The sequence below is a fragment of the Oryzias latipes genome, chromosome 21 (assembly GCF_053564925.1).
Source record: "Oryzias latipes strain Hd-rR chromosome 21, Olatipes_Hd-rR_3.1".
Lineage (NCBI taxonomy): Eukaryota > Metazoa > Chordata > Actinopteri > Beloniformes > Adrianichthyidae > Oryzias > Oryzias latipes.
In genome coordinates, this window is record NC_136257.1 from 25,359,974 (window position 1) to 25,382,448 (window position 22,475).

The following is a 22,475-nucleotide window of genomic DNA, read 5'->3' on the forward strand; positions in this document are numbered from 1 at the left end:
GGCCCGTTAAACAAATGCTGCATTTGCTCGTGTTTGCCTGCAGGCTGTGGAACAGATGGGGATCCCTCTGACTCAGCAGGCTTCTAATGAAAGCCGACTTTCCATGTCAGAGTCTGTCTCCGAGTTCTTTGATGCGCAGGAAGTGCTTCTGTCAGCCAGCTCATCGGAGAATGAGGTACGTCACGACCGGCTGACGCTGAAGGAGAATCTGGCAGTTTGGAATTGGGGGGGTGTTTGGTTGAAATGAATCAAGAGAGGCTTCTGATGGAAAGACAGAGAGGTTCGTGTGTGGAGTTAGGGTTCGTCAGCATTTAACGAGGGCGCCTAGTAACGCAAAGCTTGAAAACAGAATCCCAGAGAGACAAACATGAATCAAATCAGAGCCCTAATCTCTCTGTGGTGTCTCAGAGTGATTTGTGGCTTCCAGCAGCTGGATCCATCACTTGAAACAAGCAATTTTGCCCTTTCCCTTCTCTAACTGCTGCAAACATCCAACTCCAAGTCTACTGTGTATCGTAGCACCGTAGGCAGCCTCTGAGCTGCGTTAAAGGATGCGTCTCCGTTTAATTTCATCAACTTTTCAGCCCTGTAGCTTTGAGTTTTAGAGAAACCATCACCACCAGCAAACACCCCTTCTCTGTGTGCACAAAAGCCTGATCACATTTCCACGCTCAAAAGTGCAGTCGGACAGTTTGCCAGCGACTGCAGCAGTTGGTTAGCCGCGGGCAGACTGCAGCGTTTTTGTGAATGTGCACATTTGGCTGAGTCTACTTCTTGTTCTGATCACTTTCTGATGTGTTTCCTGCTCTGACTCACTGCTTTCTGTACCCACGGCAGGGCTCAGATGATGAGTCATACGTCAGCGATGTGAGCGATAACATTTCAGAGGACAACGCCAGTGTGACCGATAACGTCTCCAGACAGAGTAGGTCCAACTTCTGCACTGCTCAAATGTATTTTGGTGTGTCGTTTTACTTGTTTTTTTGCCGCTCCATTCCACAGCAAAGCAGAACACACAGGGTCCACAACTTGCTCAGTCGAGTTCTGATGTAAGACAGCTCAACACCCTCTTATTCAAAACCACAAGGTTTATTAGATGGTGTTTGAGATAAAAGTTTCACCCCCAAACCAATAAATCCTACTTTAAACCTTTGTCACAACTGGCTCTACGGATGGATATGGGCAGAAAATGATCAAACCTGTACACCAGTGGCCCGCAGGAAATATTCAAATTGTAGATCGCTCAGTTAAATCATGGAGAGAAAATGTTCATGCACATTTTTTTCTATGGGCATACTGCGGGCAACAGGTCACAGCGAAGACTTGTATAGCACGCAAGGGTGAAAAATGCGTGCCGCGTTTGCAAGCGATCAGTTAGCGGGCAGTATTCACACCTTACTAACGGCTAGAGTGCGGCGTTAGGGCACCACACAAGTGTCACAAGGGTGTGTAACATACATCATCCTTACAAATACTTTACAATACACTGACCACAGGCATGACAATGGCACGTTCCATTTTTATGATGTCCATTGAAGTGACTGTATAAGCCACAAGGGAACTGCTAGACACACCTGTCCCCACCTGTCCCCGCTCCTGTCTACGACCCGGACAACCCAAAAAAGCACCCGTACAGATGAACCCTCATACACACACATGTGACTAAGGCATAAGCTTTTAGTTCTTCCTTTTCCAATACAATACTAAAACGGCCCAACATGTAGGGGTGTAACAATTCATTTTAACAATGATTCAATACAAATTATAATTTGTGGTCACTGATACGATTCATAATCAATATTGGTTTATTTTAAACTATCTGATTCACTGATTTTAAACAGATCCTGGACATCTTTAGCCCAAAATTGTACTGTGTGGCTCAATACCTGGGTACTGAACAGTGCAGGTGAAGTTTTCCAAATTCCTTGTATTTCTTACAAGATAATCAAATGTAAATGCAACTATTTGTACAAACAAACGGGTAAGAATGTCAAATTCATTCACATTTTAGTTTCATAAAGTTTAGCTCACTGTTGTTTTTTTCACATCAAAATAATCCAAAGGGAGCATTCTTGGAACATTAAACCACACTGTTTGGTCACATGTCTTTATACTTCAAATTATTTCTCTTGGTCGTTTTTACGTTATAGTAAAATAAGCCTACCATGCCTCAGTCCATATGGTATTTTCCAATATCGATAAATTGATTTATTTCATTTTGAAACGACCTTATAATGGTACAGGTTGATTCAATTAACAATTTGCCTCAGACAGATCAATCTGGCCGGGTTGTGGGAATATAAATCTATTTATCAATTGAGTCTATTAATCGTTACACCCCTATCAAAATGAAAACTGTAGAAACTTTGATCAAGGTCAAAATCCTGTATAAAAAGAACTGATTAATATGACATCAACAGACATCTCCACCACAAAAACAGAGATCAGAGTAAACGATTACATCTTTGAAAAGCAAAAAGTAGATTTACCGTTTCACCACTAAAGCGCGTCTGCCAGTTTTTCTTTCTGCTGTCGGTTACATGGTGGCTATGAAATCTACAAAGAGTCTTTAGGAAATCAGAGTGACAAAATGTGATCGTCAGGTTCCATAATAATCATCCAAGTACATTAAATGAGTTTCTCTAATTTACCAAAAGCGTTGTGAATTGTTTTATTTAAATCCCAAGCCTACACATATGGTTTTATGAACTGAAATATTACATTTATGTTCAGTGTTAAAGATCTTTTCTATTTCAGCAGGTTTATCGCTTAAAATGTTGATAAAAATTTCCTAATTTATGTTTATTTAATCTTTTAAAAAAATCTTTAATTGAATGTTTTTTGTTGTTTTGACCTGCATTCAGGTCAGGTAAATCATAAGGTGTTGTTAACTTTAGTTTTAAGAAACATCTCTGAATATAGGGAAAAAGACTCAGATTTCAGTGTAGAGGTTCTTGCTTTCATTATGACAGTGAAGGAAATTCTCAGTTTCCATCATTTCGGGAAAATACACTTGTAAGCTTTTTCACCCATCTGACAGCTGTCCCTATGACTTTGCTTTGTTCATTTGGATTATTTCAGGCAGTTTGTTTGTTTTGCATTGACGCACCTGCTCAGCTGCTCACACCTGGTTGCTGTTCATTGCTGCAGGTGTGTCCACTCGCCTGATTGTTTCTCAGTCTACAAAGATCCCTGGTTTGCAGGGTTTCTGTTACCTTGTGTTTTACTTTATTTTGCTGCCCCTTTTTGGTGGGGGTTTCTGTTGTTGCAGTGCTTTTTTTTTTTTTTGCCAAATAATATCTTTTTGTCGCCTGTTCTGCCAGAGCCTCCCTCATTCATTATGAACTCCAACAAATTTCCTTCATGACATTAAAAGGAAAGACCACTGAACCTCAACTTCCCAAAGAAGCACGAGTCTCTGTAACCACATGAACAACACATTGTGATGCAGTTTAGTGACTTTAAAGGATCTCGGGTGTCTCCTTTAACAGATGCATTACTTGTTTCTGTTCCTTTGGGAGGGGTTATTCTTCAATAGCTTGCAGATCATAATAGGGTTGCTGTCCGTAATAGTTCCAGAAGCTGTCTAGTTTCTCCTCGTGCATCCTCACCCCTCTAGACTCTCAAGGTATTGATTCTTGTGAAAATAATGGAAAACTTTCCAGGATGGGTTCCAGGAGCTTTTTATAGACTGCTGCTGCAATGAGTTTTCCTTACCAACACTTTCTAGCAAGTTTATAGGATAGAAAAGGATATTGAAAATGGCCACAGAAAACATGTTACCCTGGTCATAATTTATCTTTTGTGTGATGCCACATGAAGCCTGTGTACATCTGGCTTTATCGATGTTAGGAAGAACTGGATCTTGTTCTGTTTCTGTGTTATTCTAAACACAGCAATGTGCTCAGGATCTTATATACATATTGTTTGTAAAAGCAAAATATGCTAATCGATCCCAATGTGTCAAAGTTATAGTAAGTGATAGGTTGACTTCTATTGCTGTGTGATGGGCCGCTTTGGGGGATGGGCCCCCTTGGCTGAGGAGACCTGGACCCAATTCTGGGGGGTTTGTGAGACAGTTATTTCACCAACATTCAATGAACGTTCGGTTCCACGTCTCCTCCATTCGGTTCCACGTCTCCTCCATTCGGTTCCACGTCTCCTCCTTTCTTGGCACATTTAAACTTGCATTGTCTTTTAGGAAAGGCATTTTTATTTCTAGTGAAACAGTGTTACGTTTGGAGGACATTACCCTCCTTTTTTATTTAAGAAGTTAACTAATTCCCTCAGTTTGCAGGTTGATCTTTGTGGTTGAAGACTTTTAACCTACTTCATGTTGGACTTCAGTTCAAAGGAAGGTTGGGACCAAATCAAGATTAATTTTTTTCAAATGTCTCAAAACATAATTATTACATCATTTATACTGTCAGCAGCTCAGCCTGCTGTTCATCTAGAAAGTTTTTGTCCACTCTTGGCCAAAAAAAAAAAAAAAAAAAGTGGAGTCCAGTTCCAACCCTAGTGACTGAGACCTCTTATTTTATGCAAAACCAGTTTTTATGCATAACCTGATCTCGTCAAACCTGCATTTCAGTTGTCTGTGGTGAAAAACCCAATACTCGTCATTATTTTCAAAAACCTTACAAAATGCTTTTACTTGCAGGAACATTCTTCCAGCATATTAACTGTCTTGCATTGCCTTGCATTGCCTTATGTTCTCCATAAGTTTGAAGTTCAGTTTTTGCACTAGTTAGTTACTGCTAAAGAAATAATTAAAACATTTAGAAGATTTAATGCAATTGTTTTTACAAAATATTGGACAATGTTCAAAAACTGCCGATTACTGTGGTACTTCCTAATTTGATTTTGTTTTTCAAATTTCAAACTCACAGGATTAAGTTATTTTTTTGTTTTTATTAGCAGGTGGGTGGATGTATAGACAGAGTCAATCAAACTCTGAGCTTTGTTTTGTTCAGTTTCTAAAAGACTGTTTCTTCCAATCAGTATGTGGTCACACCACTAGGCTTTTCTTCACTGTGTAGAATCCTAGAATTTTCTTTTTAAACACAAACTGTAATATATATTCTTACTGCCATTTGTCACTACAAATAAACTCATTCAAGTTTATTTGAAACACAATTGCTGGTAATTTAAAAGTGGTTAAAGAAGCTTTAAAATACTGTTACCTTCATTTGTAAAAAACAAAACATAACTTTTTTATTTATTGTTGGAAGATTATTATACCTTGTTTTTTAGTTTCTATGTTTGACCAACAAATAAAAAAGAAAACAATAACAAAAAACATGACAAATCTTCCAATTTTACTTCTTTTATTTCATCAAATGTAATGCCAAATTTGAAAAACCAGTCAGGGGACGTGCAAGTGCTTTTTAATTGACAGTTTTTGCTTTAGAAGACCAAGTACGGTTTTGTGCAGGCTCCCAATTTTGTTTTTGCTTTGTCAGAGTTGCAAAAGGTCATGTAGAAAGCCGTTTGAGGTTTGGAAGGTCCTATTTTTACCGAATCTTTTTCAAGAATTTTATATCCAAATTTATCAAGAAAAGCTACGTTTCGGTATGCTAATTTTGGTTTTGCTACAAAATAAGAAATAAAACAAATAAACGTTGAGACACGTTTTTAAGATGCTGGAGATAAAACCCACACACATGTAACAGAACGAGATTTGTCTTTTTCTTTTAACTACAGAAAATATTGGTTGTCCCTAAGTTTCTTTCCCCCTGTATTCGGTTTGGGTTGGTAGCCCCTTCCTAATGCATTTTTCTTGGCTTAGCAATTTGAATCCTCATTTTATCTCAGTTATGTCCAATATTCTTTTATTATTCGAGATCTGTTCCGGAAAAATACAAAGACTTCAAATTAGCTGATTTCCCTCTACCACCCTCATAGAAGATCATTTGGAATGCTAACACTGTGGTTTCTATTGCTTGTTTTGGGAAAATAGTCAGATCTACAATAAATGGAGGTGGTCTCCAACCACCTCCCAACATCTTTTGGTTCCTTAAACACTATGCAACCTTGTTAGACTTAAGTACGCTTCTAATTAAAATGATTTTTGTTTTTTTAGCTTTTAATTTTACGTTTTTAAAGCGGAATTAAAAAGCCTTGTCTGGTTTTTGCACGTCCCCTCCTAGTTTTTATGTTTTTCTTTATGCCAATGAAATCCACCTGGTTTGGGTGGTGCATGCTCCTCTCCTGCCTAAGCTCTCTATGAAGATGAGGTCGAACTCCCTTGAAGGCCAATGTGAATTTAGGGAGAACCCTCGGGAAAAGGCAGGGGGGTTAAAGGAGCTGCAGAAAAAGTGTGCTAGCAGCACACTGTAACAACCCCCCCACCAGCACCACCACCACCACGCCAAGGAGTCCTGTTGAAAAGAGAAGAACAGCATGTTAGGAAAGGACACTGCTGTAACATATACAGCTTTATTTTGGGTACATTTACTTTTTTTACATACTGTAGTAGTGATTGTCTAGGATAACAACTCACCAAAATGTGAGACTCAGAAGGTCCTGCCAACTCTCTCTGGAGGAGATCCGCACACTGCATCGATGAAGGTCACAGCAACACCGACGAGTCCTGGTCACTGCAACGAGGAAAACGAGGCAGATCTTTCCGGAAGAGTCAGCATTAGCACAATCAGTTGACAGAGAACCCAGAAGACATTTAATGCGAGTGAGGAGCCAGTTTTCCTTTTAACTAATTCTAGTATCTTTACCCCATCTGGATTTTCAATTATACTATTCTACATTTCTTTTAACAACGTTCTGTCTTTTAATGTTGCCTAGTGCCGTGTTTCCATACATCCAACCAAAAGAAGACGGAAAAAAAGGGGTGTGTCCTGCAAGTTTGGGGTACTTTAACAAAACTGTTGGTAAACACGGGACCTAGTATTTATGGGAAATGCCACTTTTTAAACCAATTCCAATTTTAAATCTGCCTATGAGGTACTAAGAGTAAAAACTGAACCAATTTTCATTTTATAATATTGCCATCATCTGCCCCTACTTGCAGCTAAACTTTAGTATTTATCATTTTTCTTTACACTCTACATTTTTATTCTAATGTCAATTTAGGTTTAGGATTTTTGCTGAAATTTCTAAACTTTTTAAAATTTCAGACTTCTGAGTTCTCTGTCCCTGTGTGTGTGTGTGTGTGTGTGTGTGTGCATGTTTGTGTGTCTGAGTCTGAGTGTTTTCTTTTATCTGAGCCATGGATGGCGGAGGAGATCTTGGAGGTAGGGGCGCTGTTCTTCAGAAGTATTCAAACATGCTTGGAAAAAGTCTTGGCACTCTGGAGGAAAAAAAAAAAGTAAAGTAATGTAAATATTAAGGTCAGATAAGGTCAGAGCCCAAGCATCCATGCAGAGAAAGATTATTTCTTACCTTCTGACAGTTCACTGTCAATCATCAGATCCCCTTCGAGAAAATCTATTGTTGAGAAATCGCCGCGGTAATGGAGGGTTTCATACAAAACTACCCCAAGCTGCCACACTGTGGTTGATCCAGGGCTACAAAAACCTTTAAAGGCTTCTGGGGGGGCATTTATAGGAGTTCCTGGAAAAAAATAAACATTAGTCTTATTCATCTTCATTTTACATGTTTTTATTTGTTGATGCAGATCTTCTACCTGAAAATCTTGTAAGGATGGAATCTTTTTCTGCCATGCAGCTCACTCCAAAGTCTATAAGACGAGCTTGTGGTGTATTTGAGTGGGTTTGAATGAGGATGTTATCAGTTTTGATGTCTTGGTGGAAGATGTTTCTGTCCTCAAGGTCTATGGCTGTGCGAATTAGTTGTGTCATTATGATCTGAAAGAGATAAAAAAGAAGTAATAAGCTGAGGCAGCAAAACAGCATTTACAGTCGGCCTTGTCGAGATGCGTTCAGGTGGCCACCTCCAATGAAAAGTCTATGTAAATGTGCATTTTGGGCGTTCACCTTTAAAATTCTCGCTGCACACGTTTTTATGGCCGTTTTCAAGCTCCACGTGCAAAACGCACGGCCATTGACCATGTGTTGCAGGTCAAACCAGGTTGAATTTTGATCATTCGGGAACTCAGATTTAGTTGTGAAGGATGAATGACACCCCCCCTCCCCCTCCCCAATTCACAAAAGTTTACATTTTGTGCCCAAATCGAGAGATTTGCACCGCTTCAACATTTTGCACCAAGCCTCTAAAAGCGAAGAAGCCAGTGTGAACACCATGGGCTAAATGCGTGTTCAAGAAGCCTTGTTTAGCACGTTCTTGACCACGCATCACATGGCCAGTGTATATGTAGTAACGTTCTGAACCTGCTGAAAGCTACTTTTGCTCCTACATCGAACACTTAACTACTTTATGAAACAAGGTTGCATTGATTACACATTTCAGCTTCAGGAAGTTTCTGCAGAAACGGAACATCTCAAACCAACACAGACTGCACACGGGCCTACCTTGGCTTCTTCTTCTTGCAGTGTGCCTCCTTTGGTATCAATGTAATGAAAGAGGTCCTCACAAGGGATTGGTCTCTCCATGACCAGGACGATTTCTCTGCCTATGTCATACCAGTCCAACAGGGCTACTGGCGCTGCTTTTCCATCTGAATGAATGGATTCATCTTTTAACTTTAACATTATGGCCACTTCAGAAGGAACCATTTTTCCATTGCCATCATCCTGCAGAATCAAAACAAAGAGAGCATGAGGAAGAGAAGCACAGAAACCCATTTAGAGCAGAGATACTCAGAAAAATTTGGCTCAAGGAACTTACCATTTTTTTATGTGGGATTAAACATTTTAAAATGTGCTTGATGGCTACCTGCAAGACACAAACAAGAGCATTTCTGACTGTGAGATGACTGACAGCAGACAAACTGATTTAAATTTCCCCTCCATCAAAATATATTTTCATTCAGACCATGTAAGCCACAAACATCAACGGTCTGATTATAAATTAATGTATCCAAGTACTTTTCTCATTGATTTATAAAAAGTCTGTAGCTGATTTACTGTAGATGCATACAAAACACTTACTGGTAGGTTGTCAGATTTACGAAAGCAACCATATATGGATCCATAACCTCCTTCACCAAATTGATATTTTTCCACATATTTGGCTTCAAATGTATCTGAACACAAAAAAACAGAAATACAATATTAGTTCATTTATTATTTAAAATTATATTATTAAACATAAATTAACTGTATAATCAAAAGGAAAATGTTATACAATCATCAGACCTTTATCGGTAATCAAGTTGTCCCTCTCAGTTTTCTCTGAGGATGTTGCAGTTTGTTCAGCGTCACTGGAACTGGAATCTGAAAATGACAAGAAAAGGGTTTTCTTATTGCAGAGCTTTACTTTTTTACACCTCTAAAAAAGTACTACCCCTTTGTGGTATAACTTAAAGGCAATTGTTTTTTAAATATGTATTTTTGAAAAACGGGCTGTGAATTTTAAGAAGCAACCTTAGAAAAGTTGATCCACAGACGCTTGCTTTGATTGTAATAATTAAAACATTTCTTTAAATTAGTGTGAGTGCTTAGGAAATGTAAAATATGTTGATGAAAAATAGAGACATTCATTTGGTTGCAGTGTTAGCAGTTAAAGCAGACTTTAAAACAAAGGCAACTCGTTTTTACGTTTTGAGATAGTCTGAGAGGAGCATGCATTCTTTTCTAGTCCTTAATTTGTTATGACAGTTTTATTTTTAATTTTTTTTCTTGTCCCTCCAGAAAACCATGGGGTCTGTCAGCTTATTTACCTTTTAGAGTCGTTTTCCTCTTCTTCGGCTCTATTATTTCCTCTTCCTGTTTTTTTCTCTTTAGTGTTCTCACTTGGGTATTGTCTTGGGTGCTGGTAGAGGGTTGTGAAGGCTCAGATGCAGAAGACTCAATCGGTTCATGGTATACATCTTTTTTCTTCTGTGTCTTCTTTCTAGGGAAAGACTTCCTCTCAACGTTTTTGGTTTGTCCATCATCTGAATGATCAACAACAAAACAGCTTAATGAGTAAAGAATATATATTTTTAATCTTCACAGTTTACTGCTTGAGTTCACATCAAGTATATCAATGTGTTGGGGGCTTTTATTTGAAAAGCTAAATGAGTTGAGATGTTATAACAAAAACCAAAGTTTGTCATCGTTACGAAGCAAATGTGTAACTTAAGGTTTTGCCGGGACTCTCATTTATCACTATATTTTGGTTTGTCCTTGGCAGAACATTATTTGTTGCTTTTTACACAAAAACTTGAATAAAAAAATGTTTCCTTAGTTTTAATGTATGCGCCTTACTTTTCTCTTTTTGTTGTCGAAGAGTGTTGCTAAGCAACTTTGAAAACAGGGCTCTCTGATATCACTGATGTCATGAACTATTGCTAAGTTACACAGCATGTGACTTTGGCTTCTTTTTAGTGTTTATGTTTAAATTGATACATTCTGAAAAACACTTCAGTATAAAGCATTTTGGAAAAAAATTGATTTTATTACATATGTACTGTTGTGAAATGTTCGTTAAAGGTTTGGACGATTTTAAACCAGTGTTATAGCTCAGGAAATGCATAATGTTGATAAAAATCCATCATAATAGAGACATTTATTTGGGTGGAGTGTTTGCATTCAGCTTCAGAGCCATTTTACAAACAAATTTAGGACTTCAGGGTTTCTTTTGACAGTCGACTGCTGTCATGAGCTTTGAGGCCCACAAACTTACTCCAATGTCTTACAAAGCAGACTTAAAAATACCAGTAGCTCAACTTTTGAAAGGAGCGTGATAATCTTTATTTACCTCTCAGAGGAGTTTTCACCTTCTTTGGCTCTATTATTTCTTCTTCCTCTTTGTCTTCCTCTTTCTGTCTTTTTAGTTTTCTTACTGGGGGGTTGTCTTGGGTGCTGGTAGATGGTTGTGAAGGCTCAGGAGTCTCAATTGGCACCGGGAGCGTCACTTTTTTCTTCTTTTTCGTATTTTCAGGACTGGTCTTCCTCTCAACTTGTTGGGAAAAGCAGGATGAGTTAAAATATTATCATAGCAACACAAAAACCAATCTTTGGCATCTTTACGAAGCAAACATGTAACTAAAAGGTTTGCCGGGACTCTCATTTACCAGTATATTTTGGATTGTCCATGGCAGAATCTTTGTCCATGATCTTTCGTTGTTTATTACACAAAAACTTGCGTAAATCGCAAACCCTTTCCTTAGTCTCAAAATATGTGCTTTACTTTCGAGATCGAAGAGTGTTGTGGTTTAACCGTATCGCTAAGCAACTTATAAAGTGGGGCTCTCTGATATTAGTGATGTCACAGTCTGTTGCTAAGTTACACGGCATGGAACTTTAGCATTAGTTTACTTTTTGGTGCTTACATATGAAAAAGTATATATTCATATACTTTGATTTGAGTTATTTTCCTTCTTGTAACTTCTGATTTCAACCTCAAAAATGACTTCATTTACTCATGACTTGTTTTGAAGAACAACTTCAAAAAAACTGTTTTGTCTGTCACGTACTCATTTATTCTAACTCTAAAAATGTAAAGAAATATACATTTATTGACAATATATTGACTCAAATAGAAATATTTGTATTTATATATATATATAGAAATACAAAATACATTTTAATTCAAAGAGCGTTTCTGCCATCATTACCAATTGAAAAAAGGAAAAAAATGTTTTCCTTGTGCTGCTGATACAAAATGCTTCGTAATTTAAATGTTTTGAGTCGAAAAATATTCTAAAAAATGTTTAATTGATTATATAGATTTAATTATTAAGTGATGCAGAATTCATAAATATAAAAAATCCTCACATTTTTGTAAATTTTCCCTATAACAGAGGTGTTCTATAAAATAACTGTTTACTATCTTGTATGTTTGTTTGTTTTTTAAATTAATGTGATTTTGAAAATTAACTGTTTTAAAAGGCCTACATTAGGGCTGCATGATATGAGGGAAAACTCGTGATATGCGATATTAGTGATCAATTCTGTGATGGCGATATAACATGCGTACATGAACAAATAACAAAACTAAATAATAATTACTAAATAATTTCCATTTCACTGCAACAGCTTATTTTAAATAAGAGTTGACCCTCGTCTACATAGGAGAACATTTAGGGTTCCATCCGATTGGTCAATGATATAAAGGGATTAATGTGATTTGTTAAATACTTCAAGCTGCCATAACAGTGTTTTAGCACTTTTGAGGTAACCATTTATTGCAATTTTTGCAGTCTTTTGCGATATGTATTGTAGTATTAGTGTATTAGTGTATTACACAGCTTGCCTAGCCCACATTATGCTTTTATTAAGCCTTTCAGAGTAAGGTATATCCATATATATGATAATATATTACCTTTGGTACACTAAAGAACATATTTTTTGTGAAATTAGGTATTTTCAGGAGATTATATTCCTATGAGGAATTAAGACGACTGGATCTCTGAGGTTCCCCCTTTTCCCTCCTTGTGAGGCCCCCTGAGAAAGGGGGTGTGTGTGTTAGCCTGAGGGCGGTGCTGGCGGCGCAGACTCTTCCTGGAAGGGGCTGTTCCTCATGTGTCTATATCACCATATGAGAACCTGCTCGTTTTTGTGGTTTGGGATGGGCCGGTGCTCAGCGTGCAGGAGGAACACTTGAAATGCATGAATGGATCAAAATACCACTTTAGTGTTGTTTTTTGTGGGTGAATTACAATTATAATTCACTTAAAAGTTGAGTTTGCATGATAAAGGCTCTTTAAACATCTCATATTAAATGCTATGAAAGTAGTAAATATGTGTACTTTGTTTCTAGTTGCCAATGGAGACTTTGCAGGCAGCTCCTTCCGTAACGGCCGGCGTACCTACCTGCCAGCTCCCTGTCCAGACACCAGCAACATCAACCTCTGGAACATCCTAAGAAACAACATAGGAAAGGACTTGTCCAAAGTGTCCATGCCTGTGGAGCTCAACGAGCCCCTGAACACCCTGCAGCGCATGTGTGAGGAGCTTGAGTACAGCGAGCTGCTGGACAAGGCCGCCGAGACTGAGGATCCCTTCGAGCGCATGGTAAAGAAGCTGGAAAGCTAGATGTCAGAACAAATAGGAATCAGAGCAGGCTTCAATAACCCTTCACCCTGGCCTTTGCACAGAAAGCAGGCAAAGAACCCAGCATTCCTGATCTCTTCCAGCTTAGATTGTGGCTTGTTTTTGTGTCTGTCATTAATTGGCTCATGTTTGAACTCTCGGTGACTGTCAGCTCCATCAGTTCCTCTCTGGAAGGCACGTCGCCATAAAGCAGCTGATAGCCTCAGATGTGTCTTCTGTATCTGACAGTACGTGTAAGACGAAGCCTGTAATAATGAGACCACCCCCTCTGTGTGTTGTTTGGGCTCTCTTGACAGGTCCTCATAGCTGCTTTTGCCGTCTCAGGCTACTCGTCCACTTACTACCGAGCAGGAAGTAAGCCATTCAACCCGCTGCTGGGAGAGACGTACGAATGTATCCGAGAGGACAAGGGGTTCTGCTTTTTCTCAGAGCAAGTAAGTGTGCACAAGCACGGTCTAGGAGAAGGTGCGTTGGTAGAAAAATCAGAGTGCATCCTTACTCTTTGATAAAAATTAAGAAGTAACAGCTAATGTAGAAAAAAGTGTTTGAATGAGCATCGACAAAGGTGATAGAAGCAGATCTTTGAGCATTTTTGTAGTGTGGAGAAGGTTAAGTCAGACTTTGCTGAGAACATTGTATTCTTTTATTTATATGTTAGAGTGTTAAAGTCCCTCTTCGATCATCTTTTGATGTGTTACAAAAGTGTTCCAGTGGTCTTTCAACTATGATTATGCCGTTTTTAGCCAAACTCAAAGACCCATAGTTTCTGCTGAGAGCTCTCTGTTTAAGCAGAGCAGGAATGTTGTGGCCAACCCAACGTATTTTCTACGTCACAAAAAAAAAATCCTTTTTGAACAGCATTGTTTTGTCTGCTTCACAAATTACTGCATTGGCTGAAATAAGTTTATGAAAAAGGTCAACATCATTACAAAAGCATGATATATAATAATTATTATTATGATTAATAGTCATAATACATATATCATTATATTTCATAATTATAATTAATAATAATAAAGCAGTTTGAAATGCTTTTAGAGAAAACTCACCCTATTTCTGATGGTTTCATGACTCAAAGTTGTTTCCATTGGATTGTCTGGATTTTTAACTTCTGTAGGACACATCTTGACTCAAACGCTCGTGATGGATCTGGGCACACATTAACAGTCCTCATGGTTCTCATTTTAGTTAACTGCAAACATGATGCAGCACAGAGAAAATAATGTGGTTTTCTGTTCTTCCTCTGCAATAAGAACCGAGTTTGCTGCATCATTGCATCATCCGTCCCCTTATGGTTTAGAATATTCCTTAGAAAAACAATAAAATATGTATATTCCTGCTGCTGCAGCAAATGTTAAGATAATATTTAAAATATCCACTTTATTAAGTGTGGTTTGCATGTCAGTGTCATGTTAAAACCAGCTGTTTAGAATATTGATGGAATTGATCATTTGGGTTGACTTCAAAGGGTCTATACCATGCTATTCTTAAGCCTTGTAAAGTAAACTATAGCCACGTTTATGATAAATGATTACCTTTGACACACAAAACAATGATTTTTGATTAAATATGAGTCCTTTTCGCAGCTCATTTTCCTACCCGTAAGTAAAACGACTCAATCTCTGAGGCACCGCTCCGTGTGGTTGTCCCCCATTTCATTACGTCAACCTAGAGTCAGTCTCGACAGCGTGTCTGCATTTCATCCACAAAAACAAACTTTTGCAAAGATGCATGTACATATGTTGCATATAAAATGAGAGCGTTTTGTCGATCACAGCTAGTTTCTGGGAAAGTGGGTGTTTGTGTTAGCCTGGGGGCGGGGCTGGCAGTGCAGACTCTTCCTGGAAGAGGCGGTGCATCCCTGATCTACGTCACAATGTGAGATCCGCTCTTTTTCGTGGGTTGGGAGGGGCTGGTCCTCAGAGAGCAGGGTTGTGTTTTTAGACGATTACTCAGAAATGTGTGAACAGATCAAAATACCACTTTAGTGGGGTTTTTCATGAGGAATGAACATTGCAATACACTTCAAAGCTCAAAACATTGATTTTGCATGGCATGGGCCCTTGAAACTCCTCATCCAGAGTCTTTCTGGGATTTGGGACAAACTGACCAATAAAACTCATCTAGAGTTGGTTCCTGTAGCATCTAAGGTAACATGTAAGGATGGCTCCAGATCAGAATCAGCATTGTATGATTGTGACACAGCCTTAAACAAAATCTGAGACCAAAAACCTTCTTGACTTCTCTTGGAAAGAAACATTTGTTTTTATTACATTTTCATAAAAGTAAAAACTTGAATAAGACAAGTGGTCTGGATGCAGCTGGATAAGAATTGCTGCTGAAAAAAAAGTTGCCATTTGAAAGAAGTCATCACCTTTTGACTTTGTACTAAACAAGTAAAAAGGAAAGTGTCATCGAAAATCTAATCTTTATTTAGAAAAAACTCTAAACATGACAGTAGTAGCTCCTCCTTAAAGAATGTTCATCAACAAGTTTTTTTTTCATTCTTTCTGAACGATGACATAGCAAACCTCTCAGCCTTTGTCGGGTCCTTTTGTCTGTTTTAACAGACTCATACAGAAATGTGTCTGTACGATGTGCAGTAACAGGCGCTGCTGTTCTCCTCTGATCTTGTCTCACAGGTGAGTCACCATCCACCCATCTCCGCCTGCCACTGTGAGTCTAAGAACTTCACCTTCTGGCAAGGTAGGCCACCTCTCTAATTAGGAAGAAACTTCCCTCACGGGGGCTGCAGCTTAGCGGACGCCATCCTAAACCCGTTAACTGGCAGATTATTTTTTTATGTCAAGCAATAAATATCATTTGAAATAAAGCAGATGTCCTTCATTTCTAACGTTGTTGTTTTCTCATTGTCAAGATGTGAGATGGAAAAACAAGTTCTGGGGGAAATCGATGGAGATTTTACCCATCGGATCTGTAAATGTCATGATTCCCAGGTTAGTTCCTTACTGATTCTCCTGTGCGATAATTATCCACATTTTCTTTCTGCCGTTCTTTGCGTGCAGACATGACAAGGACTACAGTCGGTACAAATGCTGCTTCTAAACGCCTTAGTCACAACTGTCCCTATGGGTGGACATGGGTCAGAAATGTGCACATTTTAATTTTAACCCAGTTAATATGAGCAAACGTTGTAATAATATCATGGAGGAAACATACTAATTAAGGCGGATTATTGAATTAAAATATTACAGAGGCTTGGGGAATTGGAAGTAAGTAGTAGTTTTCAAAGCACTGTCAGAGCCTAAAACACGTTTTCTTTGACTTCCTTATAGAAGTGACATACTTCCAACACTGAAGGGAGGTCCAAGCTTCGGCCATGTGGAGATTTGCTTTCATCCCGCAGCTCTAATGGCTGATTTAATCATAAACCGACAGCGAGGACTGAATGCTCAAAGAGCGATAAATGTAAATGAGCAGCAAATGTTAGTTATTAACCCCATAAAATGAATATTTAAGGATTTTTAGGTATACGTATTGATTTGTTTTTTGACAAATGAGTATGAGCAAAAAAAAACTTTATGGCCTAACAATAGATGAGATTGTTATCATATCACATGAATGTTTCACAAATCCTAAAAAATACCATATTTTTGTAACAGATGACTCAAGAATGCATCACTAAGTCCTGTTTGGCTGCATCACTGCCAAACCATTGATCCCATTTAATTAGATTGACAAGTTTTGAGTTTCCAATTCGTCACAATTGGATCAGATTTCAATGTATTTGTCAACATTTTATTCTGAACTAGTTTTATCTGATTTATCAAAACCAATTTTAAAGATTAAAGAAAACATTTTCATTAATAAAATGATATATTCTTACTTTAAAAGTGAAAAGACTGCCTGAAAAAATAAATAAATTGCCTTAAAAGTTTGTGGATTTGATGATCATTTTTTAACCCAGCCCCGCACTCATGGAACAGATGATGAAGAAGCTCTTTGAGCGTTCTTTTCTCAGCTGTTATTGTGGTTTTGCAGGTTTGGAGATCACTATGAATGGAATAAAGTCACCACCTGTGTACACAACATCCTGAGCGGACGGCGGTGGATTGAACATTACGGGGAGATTACCATCAGAAACACAAAGAGCAGCGCCTGCCTCTGTAAACTAACCTTTGTTAAGGTGAAAACCGTTTACCTCACTGAGACATGAAGGAAGACCGCCACTCCATTATTTTACTGTTTAATCTGCTATGGGATCTGCATCAGTGACCTAAACTGTGTTTCAGGGAAACTACTGGAGCTCCAATGTGAACGAGGTTCAAGGGTTTGTGATGGATCAAGAGGGAAAAGTGATCCACAGGCTTTTTGGGAAATGGCACGAGGGCCTTTACTGTGGAGTCCCGCCTTCTGCCAAATGCATCTGGAGGCCAGGTAGGCTTCAGTTCTTCGGTTATGATGCTGAAAGATGCCTCAAAATTCAGTTTTTTGAGCTTCAGCAGATCATCCTTTGTGTTGATTCTCCTGGCCAGGTTCCATGCCTACAGACTATGAAATGTACTACGGCTTCACCAGATTCGCCATCGAGCTGAACGAGCTTTGTCCTGAGCTGAAGGATGTCCTGCCTCGCACAGATGCCAGATTCAGACCCGATCAAAGGCAGCTGCACACATCCCATTAGCCTTCAAATGAAGTAAATTCTGAATGCCAGTCTTACGTTGTGCTGTTCTGCTGCTTCAGGTATTTGGAGGAAGGAAACTTGGAGATGGCAGCATCCGAGAAGCAGCGCATTGAGGAAGGGCAGAGGATCAGGAGAAAATGGAACGAGGAGAACAACATCAAACACGAGCCGCGCTTCTTCAAGTAAGGACAGAGCTGCTAGGTGTAGTGTTGCAGGGCTTTACTCAGCGCAATAGAGCTTTTCTTTTCCTTTTCTAAAGCCATATGAGGAAGACTTTTAGAAATGAAACAAAAGATCATCTTCTGATCTATTCTAAAACCATTTCCAGTGGTCTTTTAACTATGATTATGCTGTTTTTAGACAAAATCAAAAACCTATGTTTACTAGGACATAGTTTCTGCAGAGCGGCAGTAGATTATTAGAAATTTGCCTCAGATGCCTGCTCGGACGAGGAGAATAAAGACATACGTGGATCTAGTCATCATCAGACTAGAGCAGAGTAGGGAGCTTGTGGCCCGCCTGTTGTAGCTTCAAAGTCACAAATGACATTTTTTTGCCTGCTGATTCACAACAATTTGAAGAAAGAAATACTCCAAAATACAATTTTTAAGCTTAATTTCCTCATATATGTCCTCCATCATCAGAAAAACGTGTTAAAAACACCAAAAACACCATTTTCATGGGAGTGGGTCTTTAAAAAAACCAAAGGAAAATGCAGGCCGTTTCCTGATCGAGCTCCGTATTCAAACAAAACAGAGATGAAAGATCTTTGTAATTACTAAAAGCACACTCAGGCTCGGGGATCTGCCACAGTGTATGTTACCATGGCAATCTGGAAATATGAAAATCAGATTTGAAGAATGGCTTTTACAGTTTATTAAGGATGCCACAATTCTCATTTGAAACCACCATCGAAGAAAATCATGAGAAAAGTGCATCTCTACTGCATAATAGTATGTTTACGTTGAAAGTGGCAAACAATTTGACTTATTTTAGGAGGGATCTTTTATTTTTATTTTTATCACACTACACCAGACTTGGTATAAGCCAACTGGAAGGTTTTTTGTCATTCTTACTTACTTATTAGCAACTTGATAAATTATTTTTCAGAATTATAATTTTTGTTGTTGTCATTTTGTAATACACAAATCGTATTTAGAACCAAAGCAAAACCCAAAAAGTGAGGTTTGAACTGAATCCTGGGGAAAGGGGTTTGTTGCATCTCTACAGTTTATGCTGCATTAAATGTAGGTTTCAGTGTCAAACTTGGCAGGATTTATATTACCAAAACGAGATTTGTTTCCCTTCAAGCGCTCCTAAAAATGCTGGTATTTTTGCGCATCCCTAGGAAAGTGATGGACACCAATCACAGGGAAAGATGGGTCTCCAACAACACCTACTGGGAGCTCCGCAAAAACCCCGGCTTCATCAACATGGAACCCACTGCGAACCTGTGGTAGCACGCGGATCTCCATCGCGGCAGAGGAGCATCACCTATGCACAACAAAGGGTCGGAAGGATCACCTGCCAGAAACGTCCGCGTGCATGGATACGACAGACTGAGCAGCCGGGGGGGGGGGGGGTTTAGCGACCCGGCTGAGGTTGTAGAGGCAGAATCATCGTAACTTCTAAAGCTGCGTTGACGGGGCAACGGTGGAACCACTCCCATGTAGATGTTTCCTCGGCTCTTTTGACCTTCGAGCTTGTCCTTGCCTTAAAAAGACACCTGTACAAGCCGCAGCATTAGGCGCCTTTTAGTTGAAGCCATTGGATTTTCAGCAGCAGATTGGTTAGACTAGCCCTTGAAGTTTTAATTTCCTACAATATCCTGCATGTTTAGAGAGAAGCTTTCACTGGCACCTGCCGTTATTTACTGTATCATCAGAAACTGTAGTAAAGAAGAGGTATTTTTATAAAATATCTGGACTTAAGCGAAAGAGAGCATTACGTGAACTGGCAGATTTTATTTATTTTTGCTTTTTAATACTGTTGAATCTGTGAGTTGAAGTTTTCCTCAGCTGGGGAACAACTCATTCGAAGTTAACTGCAGCATCAGAAACACAGACGGCATTTTTAATGATTCATTTTCAGCCAGCGGCTGGAGTAAACATGCGGCAGAAGGTGAACGCATTGAAACTCAATGCACAGATCTGCCATTATGCCATCCAAACCCGTCCAATATCCAACCTCAACCATCTCCTTTGAGTCACATGGTTACAGAGACGCCACCTTCTGTTTGTAGTTATTGGTGGAAAAAACAGCAAAAATACAAAGAATAGACGTGTTTAAGTCAAAGAAGTTAAAGTTAAAGCCCCTTTAGTTATTAGAAATTTGTTCTAAACAGTTGACCTCTCAACTGGGGAAGCGGTGAGGTGCTGACCGCCTCGCCCAAGAACCATTTGGGGATTTAACCCTCCCAATCCAACCTCTTGATACTGAGTGGAAAACAATGGTTGTATATATATTGTTGCTTTAAGTAACGTTCCTAAGTTTCGCCTTATAGAAATTTTTAAAATGACAATTCAAAATTCTAGAAAATCTTCTAAAGTGTTAAAAAAATAAACACAGGAAATATAGAACCAAAACATTTATTTGTGAAGATCTTTTATGTCTAAATGCACTTATTTAATGACAGCCCCTCAAAAAATGTTCAGTGCAATAATCTGAAGTACATCCATCTGATTTGTTTATTTAAGAAAAAAAGATTTTTAGAGTAACATTTTCTTAAAAGAATCCTAAAAAAGTAAATGTACATTATTCTGTCAAAGTTTTATTTATTTTATCCTCCATCTCATTATTTATTAAAATTATGTCATTGTCTCCTTTCTGACTCACTGGAGCCCCCTACTGGTCACCTTTAAATGGCAGAAGAATTTGTCCATGAATCACTCCACAAGATTTTCCACTCATCAACCTTTGCAAATCACCAGGTAGCTGTTTGAAAATGTCTATATTTATTGCAAAGCAGTCAAGCTTTAATGTTTTTCAGAGTAAGTTAAAATAAAAAAAGTTAAAAAAAGGTCATTTTTTATGTTCTGCAGGGTCAGGACGCTGAAGGACAAAAAAAAAGATACTGTGTGAAGCAGATTTATCTTGTGTTTTCATACAGTACTGTAAACCAAAAAGTTACTGCTTCTTTGCATCTTCAACCATGTTCATTTCCTAAAATTCTTGTGCACATGAATTTTTAATTTAGCAGCTAACCAACGCTCCAACTCTTCAGTTTCAATCGCTGTGCCTTAATGCATTTAAAAATGCCTCACCAACACACAACTGAAGGGAACCCCACACAAAAATGATCAACTCCACACCCTCCTCACCTGCAGGCACGATGATTGAAGATTCATGGACAGGTTGAAAGTTTATTATTATTATTATTATTAACCTGCTTGCAGAGTTGAAGAGGTGACTAAACCATCGCAGCTGGACACCGAGGGAAGAGGCTGTGCTTTGCTTAGTGTCAGTAACATAAAGTCAAAATGTAGTGGAGGGAAAAGAAAACCTCACGCTCTCTTCAGCCATCATTCCACCTGCATGTTTAGACAACTTAGCTTGCCAATGAATGTTTGCAAAGCCTTATGGGAAAAAAATGGTTTTGTTTTGTAAAAATTGGAGACTTTTTGTTTGGACTGAAGCACTATGTCAGCTGAGTTTCCTTGGTTTCCCGATGGGTCCCCCCTAAAGTGCAATTTTAACAAAGAACATATCTTTCCATGAACACGGTACACTGCTGCTGCATAGTGCTTGTTCTAATAAAAGAGCAAAACTGGGGAGGAGTCCGAGTGGTTTCTATGTTCAAGTGCTAACAACAAATGTGGCCAAAAGCTGCTTGATGAACATTAGAAAGAAAGAAACATCCCAGATTGTTGATCCCTCTTTACAAATGTCATTTCTTAACAACTAGAAAAACTATATTTCCTGCATAAAATGTTGATGTGAACACAAAGAACTGAAGCTATAAATGCTGATTTTTAATTTAGCCCTAAAGAAAATATCGAACACTGAAATAATAAAACATTAATATTACATTATTTATTGCTAAATTGGCTCAAGGATTTTGACACAGAAAGTTTGATTAAAACAAAACAAAACCTAAATAAAAAATAAACCTAATATTTAAGCCATTATTTAAAAAACAAAACTCTTGGATCATTGCCTAAAATTTAACTAACAACATTTTATACGATAATATAAGATGAGCTTTATTTATCCCGGTGTGGGAAATTTCAATTGTCACAACAACTCAAAGGATCAAGCATCAAGGGGAAGGAAATAACATAAAATGATACAACAATTAAGAATCTATAAAAAATTAGAGATGTGTTTTGTATGACTGCAGTACGGCTCCTTCTTACATTGAGGGTGCAGCAGTCGTCATGCTTTTAAAAAGATTTGACTTGAAGAGCCAAAAACTCAGCAATGGTTGACAATGATAAAAACATTTATACTTTTTCCTTTAAAAAAATGTATCTAATGAGTTTTGTACCTTAAGTAGAAATTTCACAAGCTGAAAGCTTGATCTTTTTAGCTGAAATTATTTTTTCTCTCTAAAAAAACTAAAATTTAAGCATTTAACCCTTGAGCTATCCTATGACCCCACCCTTACATTGACATGTTCTCCCTACCATGACAAAGTTGGATAAAGGTGAACAGGCTGTCATGTAATCCATGGACACCAGTGAGGTTCACAAATCATTGAAGAAAAAAGGTTCAGAGCACTGTCTAGTGGGTCTAGATGACCCAACGCCCAATGT

At 38.4% G+C, this 22,475-nt stretch overlaps 2 protein-coding genes across 4 annotated transcripts in view; one reads left to right on the forward strand and one right to left on the reverse strand.

Annotated features, from left to right (window-relative positions):
• The window catches only part of osbpl6 (oxysterol binding protein-like 6), a 51,067-nt gene extending 29,576 nt beyond the window's left edge, over nt 1-21,491 (forward strand). For both annotated transcript variants that reach the window (XM_004081932.5, XM_023950705.2), the window contains 11 exons: nt 44-175; nt 838-925; nt 12,784-13,037; nt 13,373-13,510; nt 15,719-15,782; nt 15,955-16,033; nt 17,079-17,223; nt 17,330-17,474; nt 17,573-17,699; nt 17,781-17,903; nt 19,070-21,491. In XM_004081932.5, the coding sequence (XP_004081980.1) occupies nt 44-175; nt 838-925; nt 12,784-13,037; nt 13,373-13,510; nt 15,719-15,782; nt 15,955-16,033; nt 17,079-17,223; nt 17,330-17,474; nt 17,573-17,699; nt 17,781-17,903; nt 19,070-19,181 (1,407 nt within the window). In that variant the 3' untranslated portion in view covers nt 19,182-21,491. The remainder of the gene's footprint in view (nt 1-43; nt 176-837; nt 926-12,783; nt 13,038-13,372; nt 13,511-15,718; nt 15,783-15,954; nt 16,034-17,078; nt 17,224-17,329; nt 17,475-17,572; nt 17,700-17,780; nt 17,904-19,069) is intronic.
• Nucleotides 5,318-11,255, reverse strand: LOC110017377 (serine/threonine-protein kinase pim-1). Of its 2 annotated transcripts, XM_020713034.3 has the most exons (11): nt 11,096-11,254; nt 10,780-10,980; nt 9,758-9,973; nt 9,234-9,311; nt 9,027-9,121; nt 8,764-8,811; nt 8,448-8,669; nt 7,643-7,823; nt 7,399-7,569; nt 6,503-7,306; nt 5,318-6,380 (listed from the first exon to the last, which is right to left on the reverse strand). In XM_020713034.3, exons 1-10 carry the CDS (start codon nt 11,133-11,135, stop codon nt 7,215-7,217), a joined length of 1,344 nt encoding a protein of 447 aa, XP_020568693.2. In that variant the 5' UTR covers nt 11,136-11,254; the 3' UTR covers nt 5,318-6,380; nt 6,503-7,214. The 2 variants fall into 2 exon arrangements, with proteins under 2 accessions (XP_020568693.2, XP_078795768.1); XM_078939642.1 differs by lacking the exons at nt 5,318-6,380; nt 8,764-8,811 and having other exon boundaries at nt 7,208-7,306; nt 11,096-11,255.
• Nucleotides 21,492-22,475: the final 984 nt, after the last annotated feature.